The sequence below is a fragment of the Diabrotica undecimpunctata genome, chromosome 3, assembly GCF_040954645.1.
Source record: "Diabrotica undecimpunctata isolate CICGRU chromosome 3, icDiaUnde3, whole genome shotgun sequence".
NCBI classification, from domain to species: domain Eukaryota; kingdom Metazoa; phylum Arthropoda; class Insecta; order Coleoptera; family Chrysomelidae; genus Diabrotica; species Diabrotica undecimpunctata.
The window spans coordinates 167,198,823-167,212,298 of record NC_092805.1 but is presented as its reverse complement, the minus strand read 5'-3'; the positions used below and the strand labels follow the sequence as shown (position 1 = coordinate 167,212,298).

The window sequence follows — 13,476 nt, the reverse complement described above, 5'->3', positions numbered from 1 at the left end:
CTCCCAAGTTGCAGCAGTTTAGGGAAGGTCCATACCTCATTATCAGATATAGAAGATCAACGATGTCATCTACCGAATAAGCAAGATTCCGAGGGGAAAGCCGATGATAATACACCATAACTAGCTGGCGTCTTTCGAAGGTGACTACGACGTAGATGAAGAAGTGGAAGTAAACCAAGTCCAAGATGTGTCTGACCTCACGTTTGAGGAATTCATGGGGGCCTATGGAGGTACCGGTTAAGCAAGACATGGTGTTACCACTGAAGAAGAGCAAGATCTACTCGCGCTTCCCGATGACTACTCACTGGCCCTTACCATCCCGGCCAGTATCAAAGACGCACCAGGGTTGGCATCCGTCTTTCGAAGGAAGTTCGGTCGAGTTGCAGAACTTCAATGCCAAGTGCCAGCTCCCGGGAAAGCCTTGAAACTCCAAGATGCATCACGTTGTAACCGTTTCAAAAGTTTCAGAAAATTCATTATAATTTCGATTAAATTTTTTAATAAAATTGCTCCCGCCATCTATCTGCCGAGTACTTTTAATTACCTAAAGAACCCTACTGTGATTCCTAATATATCCGTTAGATGAGACCGTTAGTCAACTTGTCACTCGTAAAATTTCTAGCATCATAGGATCCTCCCTTTATCTCGCAGAACGCCAAGTCGATAAGACGTGAATATGTTCAGTTGGTCTTTAGGTAAGCCGAGCAAATCCTTTTCTTGTCTGTATCTTCAGATAAATATTTATTTTTAGACCCTTATCTGAGAGGCTAGAATATTGATAAAATATGTTTGGCCCGAGGTAATATAAATATGGAGTTGTGACATCATATTCTAATCCCAGCCCAGTATCTCTTTATGGTGTGATATAATGATATTAAATGGACTCGTACACAATGGTTTCATTTGGTCAACTACTTAGAAAGTGAAAAGAAACAAATCATATCTTTTTCTTCACAATTACCAGCTATTGGATAATTCAGGTTGTACCAATTTTTATTATATTTTTTCTCTATTGAGCAAGCGAGGAATATTTACGAACTTAAAAAGAAACAGTGAAGTGATTTACTATTATTTTAATTATAATAGATATTCTAGTTAATAAATAACAGTATTTTTTTTATGAAAGAATTTCGAAATTTGGGATAAAATATAAATTCATTTTCTTAATTACTAAACGCCATGATTTAAATGTTTGTTTTCTTACGACATGATTTTAATTTTAGTTTTGTATAAACACTTCTCATGGTAATTGAATACTGTAAACACAAATTGGTATTTTAATATCTTTCTAGAATGACGTAATTTTTTAACCTAGAATCTTTTAATAATGTTTTTGTTCATTACAAAGAAGTAATAAAAGTATAGTTTTGTCGTAAAATTTTCTTCTATCTACTCGTTCTCCCTACGAGAATAAATGGCGCCCAACAATAATAATAAATTCTAATATATTATCTAATTGTACTTGGATTTGAAAAATAATACACAGCTTCTATATGGTTGAAAGAACCACGAGCCTCTTCGACACAAGCGACCTGGCCTTGAATTTAAATTTGTATGCCAAGATGATTATGATATCCATCTACGCTACAACGTTACCTTTTCTACCTGGTAACAAAAGACACTGCCCGTGACCAACCTACCTACCGAGATGTATGGGAAGCCTTATTTCAGTTGAGAGAGCACGTACTAGAGTCCGAAGTGCAAAAGTTAGCCATGCCAAAGTTGGAGTGCCGCCAATTAGATTGGAGGGTTATCCGAAGTATGGTGGAGGAGATCTTTAAAGACACCGAAGTCTAGGTGTTAGTCTGTTGCAATCCGCATAGTTACTGGTGCGGAGAGAAAACCGTACCTTGTCATTTTTATACAACTGGAAGTTGTAAAAGAGGGTCCAGTTGCCGATACCAGCATACCGTTCCAGTTCCAGTCCCGACAAGGTTCCAGGAGAAACCAGCTTTTAAGAGGGGGGCAATGTTACGATAAACGTGAGTCATACCGGGTCGTCGCTTATACCTGCTATTGGAATTTTCCAGATGAGGATCGAATAATATCGTTCCGTCCCGACCGAAGGTTAAAGAAGCCGGCGGAACTTTCTAGATAAACAATCAGGTATAAAACGGACGATTTGAGATTTAAAAGGACATTCGAAAACAAGTGTCGATTAATAAATTGTTCGCGCAGCTATTTAAATTGTAACCAGTGTGAATGTTTTAAATAAATTATATAAGTGTAAATAAATTAATATTTAAGTGTTTTCTATGTAGATTAAATAAATAAATATATGTTAATAAACTCATGAAGTGTTGTAAAGTATAGAACATTTTATAATAAATAAAGTCAACAAATTAGATTTATAAATACAGTTCAGTATGAAAGCATTAATTATTCATTGTAATTTTTTAGCTTTTAACTTTTTTTAGCTTTCAAGTTTTTAGTTTTATTATTGTTTGTTTCCATTGAAACACAGAGATTGTCTTTCATAAAATGACGGTGTTTCATCAACGTTAACTCCAATTTTTGCTTGATTTTTTTACTGTTACTGATTGTTGAATAATTGATACTTTTTTAAGGTAACAATTTATACTTACATGAAATTATTTCATCTACTATTTTCATAGATGATGAATGTTCACTTGGTTCACTTTAATCTTAGTCACTAATAATTAAATTTACTTGATATTTCCAAGTAAAAATTAGGTTTAATGATGGAGTATACTTAAATTGTATTCGACAACTTCGTCGGCCTGAATTGGTAGCCATTGTCAAGACGTTCGATTGGATAAATATTAGCACATTATATTTCGAACGATATATAATTTTATCTGACTCACAGTCCGTCCTCCTCGCATTAGGACACTTCTCTACACACATATATACCAACAGACTAATTGTAGATGCGCTTGAAAAGCTAAGGATCCTAACTTCTCTAAAAAGAATTGTTAACTTTGTGTGGGTTAAAGGTCACTCTAGTATTCCAGGCAATGAAAAAGTAGACCATTTGGCTAAAGACACTACTTTAGTGGGTATAGAATACGAGTTGCCCAAATGGGATTTAGTTTCACCTAGGAAGAAACATGTTAGACTTAACAGTAGCAAAAATACATACTGCAGTATATATCCAACTCTTCCATCTACTCCCCCAAATGACAGAAACTCCATCTCTCGGAAAATGTATACTATGTACGTTAGATGTCTTTTTGGACATCATATTCTACAGTAAACGCTTATCTATATAAAATAAAACTTTCCGAAACTGATATATGTGAATGTAATGGCAGTTGTGAAGACCTTAACCAATGGATGTTTCAATGTCGGTATAATCAAAAAGCCATAAAATTTTTATTTCAAGCCATCTCCCAACAAAAAATCATACTGCCGCAGAACGTCGCTTCTATTTTCTATTTAGGTAGTCGAAGTCCAACTATTAGATTGATTTTATGGGAATTTTTCAAACGTACTAAACGGAAAGGCTATACTGCCTTTTTCAATGTTTTGTGAATCTGAAATGGTAGGACGTTAGTTGTTGCATTTCCCATTGTCTTTCCTATTATGTCATTTACCTTTAACCGTTGCCTGTATTGTTTATGTAAAAAAACACACACAAACGCTTCACGCGTGTGTTCCTGTTTAATCCTTTTTGTAGTCACCTAATAGTGTTTTCAATGGGAAGGTTAGGAAATTGAGTGAATGAACGAACGGTTAGGAAATTGTCATGAATTTAAAGGAAGTGTATGAGTTAATTGTTTTTACGGAAAAGAAGCGCATGCGTTGTTTTTAATTTTTGGCACGGGTTATCAATGGGGATTGACCCGATCTGGGCGTAGTCCTTTTGTAATTATTTTGACCTGCCAATAAATTATTGTTTCTACACAGTTTTTTTCGTTTGCCCTAGTTATCATTGCTATTCTTTTCTGTATGTAAGATAAAACCAAGAGTTGTTTTTTTTAACAGAAGCTATGCTAAGGATGCAACCAGTAATTAAAGTAGTTTCAATCTAATATTTAATTATAAAATTTGTCAAATGAAACAACAGTTTGTACTTGACCAAAATCACTTTATTATTCTAGAAACAACTACATATAGAAATAGAGATCAAAATGCGATCCTTACAAAGCTTTCACTTTGAGTTGCTTCATCTTTGGCCCCCTCTTTTTAGCCTGTCGCTTTTCTTCTTTAAGTTCCCAACGTCTCTGCCGTTCTGGATCCTCCTCAGCCATGATCTTTTCCTTTTCTAAACGCCTTTTTTCTTCTTTTCTCGCTGCAGCCGCCTCAGCTCTAGCTTGGTGGGTGGATTTCAGGAAGGCTTCTTCCACTTTTTGACGGTTCTTGTCAGCTTTGGATTTGGCTGAAATTAATTTGATTGGTGAACATGATGTTTGTTAATTTAAAGAAACTGTATTTTAAAATGAAGCTCCTACTAGTAATAAGATAACTTTGAATGGTAAAATGATTGTGAATGGTAATAATTTTGATTATGTAGATCGGTGTTGAACGAATGATTGATGAAGGCAATAAAAAGAAGCGAGTAATGTGTTGAATGATGAATAGTTACAAACAAAATATTAGCAAAAATACCCCAAGATTATATAATACCATTACCATGTCATTAAATAACAACGTCAACTCACCTTCTTTAGACAGTCTAATTCGTTTAACCTTATCTATGGTGTAGAAAACCATGTTCATCAATGGAGTTAATTTTGCACACGCCTCTTCAAGAGGCATCCCTTTCACGGGTATATTAAAACCGAACATAATTGCCTAAAAAATATACAATCCATGTAACCAAATACGATAAACTTTTCGGAAATTAATCGGTTGATCATACTGTAATATCATTATGACTACCAGCTGATAATTACAACTTAAAACAGGATTATGACAAGCTAAACTATCACAAACAACGAAAATTTACACACAAACGTGATGTTAGAGACGGATGTCATAAAATATGGTATAATAAATAGGAAGAAGCGAATTGAAAAGAAAAGAGTCTATGAGTATTCCATAGTGTATTTTTTACAAATTGCTACCAAAATAATTTTATTATGTACCAAAAAAAACTTTTTTACATTCTCTTAACCATGAAATGAGTTATAAGAATAGGAACATGAAATGAATGAAGTCTCTACAAGCCCGGTAAAACACAGAAGACCACAGATATGAAGAAACTACCTATACAAGTTCCTGTGATTTGTGAAATGCGCACGCAGGGGTTATTAAATGTAGCCTAGGCGATCATAAGAGATTTTATTCCGGAGAGGAAGGCAAGCACCTGTGAAATGGCGTGGTACTCATTGCACATAAAGAACTCTCTAATTTATTAAATATAACCGACAGAATCATTTTAATGCCATTAAGCGCAAGACCCGCGGGCATCACTCGGTTCAAGCTTAAGCTACCACAGCCAAGAAATTAGAAAAAATCGTAGACTAATTTTCGAAACCAAATTCAAGAATTCCGCTTTAATCTGTGCCTTCTAAGAATTGCAAGTCAAAACAGACGTTGATAAAGATGTTAAGAGAGACATGGGGAATCTAAAAATTGCATTCCACAACATATCTCCTCAACTAAGCAAAATTCTTAGCGAATTGGTTTCTAGTACTCGTACAGAGTATATCGAAATAAAAAGGAAAAGACAGTTAAGATTTGATTTCACGTACAGGGAGCTTGCGCATCCATTTATACGTAATTCGGCCCAATAGGCCTCATCAGAACGGCTTTCGCGAACGCTCTGAACGTGAAATAAATTTTTTCTGTCTAAGGAAGCCACTCAAACATGGCTTCGTATAGACGCAATGTAGCGACATCTGATAATAAAATCGTAGACTAATTTTCGAAACCAAATTCAAGAATTCCGCTTTAATCTGTGCCTTCTAAGAATTGCAAGGCAAAACAGACGTTGATAAAGATGTTAAGAGAGACATGGGGAATCTAAAAATTGCATTCCACAACATATCTCCTCAACTAAGCATATCTTGAGTTGCATACCTGATTACACAAAGCAATTGTTGAATGGGGAAAATAGAACATGCAACAGCAGAATTGTAAGATCATCGTGAATACTAAAAATTGGTTTATGATCAATTGATTTATTTAGTAGAAGAATTTTGAGTCAGAAAAATAAATATAAAGAACTCAAACTTTGTAAAACAACTGTAATATGCAAAATAGTATGAAATAAAGAATATAAAGTCTGCTAAAGATGAAGAAATCTTCAAAAAAGTGTTGGGATAGTGATATATTCGATTTGATTCAAAAGAGTGTGACGCCAAGAAAATACTTACTTTTTCAGTATCAGGCAATTTCAAAAGTCCGGTCTCTTCAGTCTGTTTCAGTCCAGAATATTGATCGGAAATGTGGATATAATCTATGTACTCGGGATACTTATTAATTACAGTGGACACCTTATGATCCAATATGGCAGAAGCGGCTTCCCCGATTTCGCTCATCACGTTAAAACTGGATGGCAAATTGAATTTGTCGCCCGATTTACGCTCGGGACAATACACGCTCAAATCGGCCATGTCTTTGACTAGACTAGTTGCTGTTTTTTTGGTAGCCAGGCAGAACACAAAGCTATCCATGTCTTCTTTGTTCATACGTATGGTGAAGTGGATTTGGTCCATGGTGGGCCGCATCATTCCGGATAACGTGGCTAGCAAATCCTGTCTCTAAAAAGTATGCATAAGAAATATATTCTTTGAGAACTTATCAAACGAGTTCAATGACTTACTTTAATAAGTTTTAATTCCACTAACATTCCTTCGCAGCAGGTTCTTCCACTGCACCACAAAGTAAAGATATTCTCACTCTCCTTGGTTAAACTGGTATTTTCATTCCTATCTAAAGTCCCATCGTCTCCCACCAACGAAAAGTTATCTTCGAACAATTGCCTATGAGTATTGAACCAGGTGTTCGCTATCTTACTGTTTTTGCTTTTGCCTGTGGCAAAGTTGATGAAATATACAACCAATCCGGCCATCATGAGTATTTCTAGATAGTAGCTGTCCCAGTTTTGGCGGAAGTTAAGGGGTACTTTGGCAATTGTTATTTTTGGTTCTGATTCGACATTTTCTTCTTTTAATTCGTAGCCTTCGAACTCTTCACCGTCTTGGAAATGTTCGAATTCCGAATCGTCATCATCGACTACCATATCCGGATCGTCTTCATTCTCCGGCACTTGCTCTAAAAGTGAACGGAGTATATTATACATTATTTACGAAATAATTTAACATGCAGGGTGAGTTTTTCTCGCGACATCGGTTGATGGGGTGTACCATTTAAAAAATTGTATGTTTGCTATACCACAGAGTTATTAATCACCCAATAAAATTCCACATATTTTCCAAGTATGGAAAATATCATTGCCTAGATTTTTTCTAAATAAGTTTTTTGGATATCTTGTACTACAATGGATTTATCAACCCATGTCACACTAAAAACTCACCCTGGATATAGACTGTCTTAATTAATGATAAATTATACACACTATAAACCAAGAAATGTGCAAGCTGGAAATTAATATCTTGGCTATAAGCGAGACCAGAGGTCAAACAGCAGAAGTCCCAATAAACTAATTACCATTATAATTGGGTTGATATTATGCTAACTTCTTGAACAGCTCGCCCGTGCCTCAACACTTTCTGACAGGGCAGAGATGATACAAATCAAGGAGGTATCGACGAATCTAAATAGCACTCAATTCTATGTCCCAACAGCTGATAATTCAGAAGCAGATTATAAATATTTCTATCAATAAGAAATAAAACAATTTCTGCCCCGAATCAAGAATGATAAAAGCATTTTTATCCTAGGGGTATTCAACGCAAAACTAGGCAAGGGAAGATACAGTGACACTGTTTGGGAACATGGACTAAGAATAAGAAACGAAAGAGGATGCAACTTTGCCAAGAGGAGAAATGTTGAAACTCTCCTGAACCACATGATTTAAATTATCCTTTAAACATCTTAATAAATGGATACCTCCCCAAAATATACAATAGCACCCAGTTAGAATTCAAATTGATTATATCCTGGTGAAATTCTCTACAATGAGAGAAAAAAACACACAACTTGCAACAAACTCAATGAACAACTGAGTAAAGCCAACAAAATACAGAGATTGAACCTACAATAATTGAAGAAAGCATAGAGCAAACTTGGAGTTTGTTTAAAAGTGCAATTTCTGATGGACAACAAAATATAACTGCATATAAAAAACAATATAAACCATGAATGTATCAAGAAATTTTAGATTTAAGCGAACTCCGGCATTGTTAAAACAAAAATTAGACATGCCAAAGAAGCATGAATGATGGAGAGAAGGAAATAAAGAAAATAAACCTATACTTCTGATCTTTTTGAATTCAATGATACCCTATTTCCTAGCCAATGTTATACAGGGACCAAGTATAATGATTTCATACATAGAAAAGACTAAAGAGAATAAAAATCGACAAAGCAACAGGTCCAGATAATGTTTGTCCATATTTCTTGAAACTTATAATCAAAGAAAACTTTGATACTCTAAAATGCTTAAAAAAATTATGATATTAACTATGAGTAAGAGAATTCCTTTGAGAAGAAAAAAATGGTACAATCCGTAACTAATATAGTTGAATTTTCATACTTAAATCTTGTTTGTACATTTTGTAACCTTATCTCTTAGTTTACTCTAAATAAAATATAGGCACTATAAATAAAGTTCAAAAATAAAACAATAAAAAATTACGACTGCCCATCTACTACATCTAATAAAAATTCTAAATGATCTAAATTCAATGTTATCAATCTTTCCCAAATTTTAAAAATTGTAGCAGATGTTGAGTTTGGAATCTATATTTAGATATGACGTTATTTTATCATGTTCTGCATTTATTTATTACATTTAAATGACTTTATTATTTGTATTTTTATTTGTGTATAAGATATATCTTATATACAAATATTTTTGTTTGCGTTACTATTTTGAAAATCCTATCACCTGCTAAAACTAAAAAATTGTATCTCAAAGAAAGTAACTGCTTCCGAATACCAAGGTATAGTCGGGGTAAGAAATATAGTAGAACATTCATATTTGTAGGTTTTGACAGTTCTGCTTTAAGATATAGTGCGGCGGCTGGTTGCTCTGATAATTCTATATGTAATTAAAAATTTAATTATAAAATTAAAATTAAATTTTATTTTTTACTTAGGTGTATAAAAGCAGGCCATATCGTATGTGCTAAAATTAATTTTAACCATTGTTATTTACATTTCACTGACAATTCCTCTTACTGCATACTTGCATTGATAACTGATGTAGAATAGCTTTTGTAATTACTCTTTTTATTGTTAGAATTATTGATAATAATAGAGGTTTATAAAAACAGAGTTAAATCTAAAATTAACTATGTGAACAGTTAAAAATTGTTAAAATTCAATCATGTCCCCACTCTTTTTTTTTGATGTACTTTTTTTTTAATGTAGCATCCTAAACAATTCTTTTAAACTGTTTGTCCTAAACTGTTCTCCTTTTTTAAATGAAATAAACATAACAAATTCCTTTTATTTTCTTTCAACTAACTCGGATGAAATAAAAAATACTATTCAAAGCATAAAAATTATATGGCTACAGACTGGGATGATATTCCATCTAAAGTTTTATCTCATCTTTCTGACAATGTTCTGAGTTTTAGCGGAGGCAATTAACACTTCTTTTTCAACAGGTCACTTTAGTGATTGTTTAAAATTTGCTAAGGGTATTCCTCTGTATAAAGATGATTTACCTGCTAATTATTGTCCTATCTCTTTGTTACTGTCGCTTTCAAAGATTGCAAAAAATTGGTAAAAATCTGAATGAGAACTTTCTTACAAAAATACAATTCTTCTTCTTCCTTCCAATTCGGTATTTCCTTATTCAGTATACCTTAAGGTTACCCCTTATTGGGTAGACATAATAGTGCTTTTGTTGAGAAGAGTCTTGGTAGTCCAAGGATTTCGTTATAGCTGTATTTTGAAGAACACAAAGAGCATGATGATGCTTTTGTGTGGCTTTTCCCCAAATTAGAGTGAAAGAGGTGACATGACTGTGTATTAAACTGTAATATATATTTTTCCTATATTTAATTTCTGCATAATTTGCTGCTTTTCCTAGAACCCCTATTTCAGGTGAGATCTTTTTACATAAATTTTGTATGTGATACTACTGGGAGTGTGCATGTCAATGCACAGCCCCAAATATTTAATACATTTCTCTTTTTGTAAATACAAGCACTTATCGTTAATTGTTGCTACTTTTCTCTTTTTGTTATCACCATACAACTTGATTATCTGCATTAAGGTTAAGTTTAAAATGATCTAACCATCCCTTCACCATCTGTAAGTCAAATTCAACATCATGTTTGGCCTCGTTCGGGTTTTTGCTAAAGTATACAATGCAGGTATCATTGGCATACATCTGTAATGTACCTTTTACTGGCAATGTTAAAATTAAATTAGTATAAATAAGGAACACCATTGGACTAAGTATCAACCCTTGAGGAACTCAACACTCAATATTGGACAATAGAATATTTACCCTGTTAACAAAGGTAAGTTGTGTTCTTCCTGATAGGTAATCATTAAGTAATCAGCATGTGATCGATTGTATCAAAGGCTTTCTTCAAGTCAAGCAATACAAATAAGTATACAAGATTTGCCTTTATCTACTTTATCAATAATATTTGTTATAAGATCAGCTGCTGCTGTTGTTGTACTGCTATCCAGTCTAAATCCATATTGGCGTTTATATAAGAAGTTTTCATTGTGTAAATGGTGCATGATTCTATTATTTACACATGTTTCCAGAATCTTGAATAAGGCTGGTAAAAGTGAAATGGTTCGATAATTACCAGACATTGAGTAGTCACCTCCTTTATATACTTTAACAACTTTTGCCATTGGCACCAGGAACACTTCCTGTAGTGAATGTTAAATTTACTAGAGTACTTAAAATACTTGATAGCTCACTCTTGAACTCGTTAATAGTATCAACTGACAACTTGTCTAGTCCACACACAGTTTTACCCTTCAATGTATGTATTATATCTTCAATTTCCTCCTTTGTTGCGAAGCTCCAAGAAAATATGTTGTTTATTAATGGTGGTCCTGTTGGAACATATCCAGAGTGTTGAATGGCCTGAGCAAGTTCTGAACCAACTGTACCAAAGTAGTTTCATATTGAGTTTGTTAGAAATATATCTTCGTATTCCATAGAGTAATCAAAAATTTTGTATTATCTAAATGTTACTACAGTATCAGGGAATTTTGATTTAGTTTAATTAGTATTTTAATGTAACTTGTACTTTATTTTGTACTGCCTCACGTTGTGTTTTATAATGTAACTCATTTTAAAAACAATAAATTTCTCTCTCTATCTCTCTCTCGTTTGTCTAGTGTTCATTAATTTTATTACTTAATGTATTTAAATATTTATAACATTCCTAAATGTGCTGGATAGCCAATGTTTTGACGAAATGCTCTGAAGACGCTCTGAGAGCTAAAGTACTTGAGCAAGATTTAATAAAAGAACTGTGCTTAATATCTGCCTTTTATTTGTAAAATTCATATAAGTATCTGAGCATTCAAACATATATTATTCAATTTTTTAGACTATACAATAATTAGTATTTTACAATGCAATTGGTCTATACCGTTATTCTTGATGAATATACAACATAGTTTGTATAGAGAATATTAGGTTGTTTTTTAAGCTATTCTTAAAGATTTGTAGCAATAATTCATCTGTCCTAATTATCTGTCATTATCAAAGTTAAAAGTGCATTTGAGTGAAACAAGAAGAGTTTAATTTCTCTGAGCCATTATACAGAAGAGAAAAATAAAGGAAAAGGTTAAGTGAAGTAGGTACTATCTACATAACATTAATATTGCTAGTAAATTGAAATACCAAACATTTTTTGACTTGCTTTATGTTTTAATATTGCATTGATTAAAAGACAACTGTTCAAGAACTTGAATCCAAGAAACAGGAAACTCTAGTTAAAGCTTTTAGTAGTATGATATTTTATTAGATACTTGAACTACTAAATAAATATTGTTTTTTCCACAAATTATTATTTAATTGGCAACGAAAGCCCAGGTTTTTAATAAGATATAAAAAACATTTTCCAGGATTGTAGAAATTAGATACCCTGAATACATTATTCATAACTTTACCAAACACAAGTTTCTATAATGATCTTGTTAGGTAAAATTATTATAAAAATCGGCTACATTCCATCATAAGATGCAAAAAGGGCTGAATTTATAAGTTTTTAGTAGTTTAATGAAATTATTCACCTTATTAGAGTCTGTTATATAGATATACTATTATAAAGTTCTTTATATGATCTGAATTGTGTAAATATATTTGAAATATCGACCAGAAATTTTAAATGCAAAAATTACCTTGTCCTGTTTCGTTTGAACCAAAACAAATTAATCTGAAGGATTTATTAAACATTTAATTGTATATTATACTACAAAAGTATTTTGAAATATATCTAAACAACTTAAGAACAGTTCATTTGATTATAATGTAGTGATATAGCTAGGTTTAAATTCTTTTATATTAGCCAATACCTTTACCCAATATTATACAAAAAGAAAATAACAAAATAATAAGACTTTTATATATCAATAATCTATTAATGTAAGCAATTACAGGTTGTTATCACATGATTTTTAATAATTTTAAAAATATATCTGTTTTTGTGTATTCTAGTCTTTTTCCTGTTGTAAAACTTGAATTTCTTATATTCTAAGTAAAAACTAGCATATCAACTTGAAATCAAAACCACATTTGACTAAATAAACTTGATTATCATATACAAACAGTAAGTAAAATAACCTTGGGTTACTTAATTTAATTTTAGAATATTCCCAGAAAAATCTAAAATATAAATGGGTACTGAGATTTTAACTATGGATATATCTGAAATCTACTTTAGCCGTTAATTCAAATGAACTGTCCTAATGTTGGTGTTAACTAACATAAATACAAACCTGGAGGTCCCTGTGATTCACTTTGGACTTCTTCAGAAATAACTTGATCATCTTCAACTTCGAAATCCTCGAATTCGGCAAATTCGTTGTCTGTCTGATCTTGAAAATCGTTAGTTAAACCACTTTGAATTAGCAGAATAAAAAGAATAAAATATCGGAGGAACATCGTATCACTAATTTGGAAATTTTTTACTTGTAATTGTGGTGATCCATTTATGTCAAAGTTAGATAACCTTATTTTCTATTGATTAGATTCTTCGTTTCTGTGTACTTATTTGGTAATGATTTAAACAAGAGAATGTACAGTCACAATTAAGAATTTACTAATAAATTTGGTATGACGTAAATTTAGATTTTCATTTATGATCCTAATTTACATTTATTTAGCATTCATTTTAATCATTCCAAGACAAATATTACTTATTCAGCTAGAAATGAATGCTTATTTAGGTT

General features: G+C 32.5%; 1 protein-coding gene across 1 annotated transcript; it reads right to left on the bottom strand.

Annotated features, from left to right (window-relative positions):
• Positions 1–4,030: 4,030 nt before the first annotated feature.
• LOC140437784 (PAT complex subunit CCDC47) lies at positions 4,031–13,270 on the bottom strand. Its single transcript, XM_072527507.1, has 5 exons — positions 13,024–13,270; positions 6,734–7,185; positions 6,285–6,671; positions 4,626–4,758; positions 4,031–4,342 (listed from the first exon to the last, which is right to left on the bottom strand). The coding sequence occupies exons 1-5, from the start codon at positions 13,187–13,189 to the stop codon at positions 4,104–4,106; spliced, it is 1,377 nt and encodes a 458-aa protein (XP_072383608.1). The 5' UTR covers positions 13,190–13,270; the 3' UTR covers positions 4,031–4,103.
• Positions 13,271–13,476: the final 206 nt, after the last annotated feature.

Coding starts and splice junctions, on each gene's coding strand:
- LOC140437784 (XM_072527507.1), bottom strand. CDS start 13,189: ATGTTCCTCCGATATTTTATTCTTTTTATTCTGCTAATTCAAAGTGGT. Junction 6,672..6,733: donor TGGAATTAAAACTTATTAAA/GTAAGTCATTGA, acceptor CATACTTTTTAG/AGACAGGATTTGCTAGCCAC. Junction 4,759..6,284: donor AATTGCCTGATACTGAAAAA/GTAAGTATTTTC, acceptor TATATTTTTTAG/GCAATTATGTTCGGTTTTAA.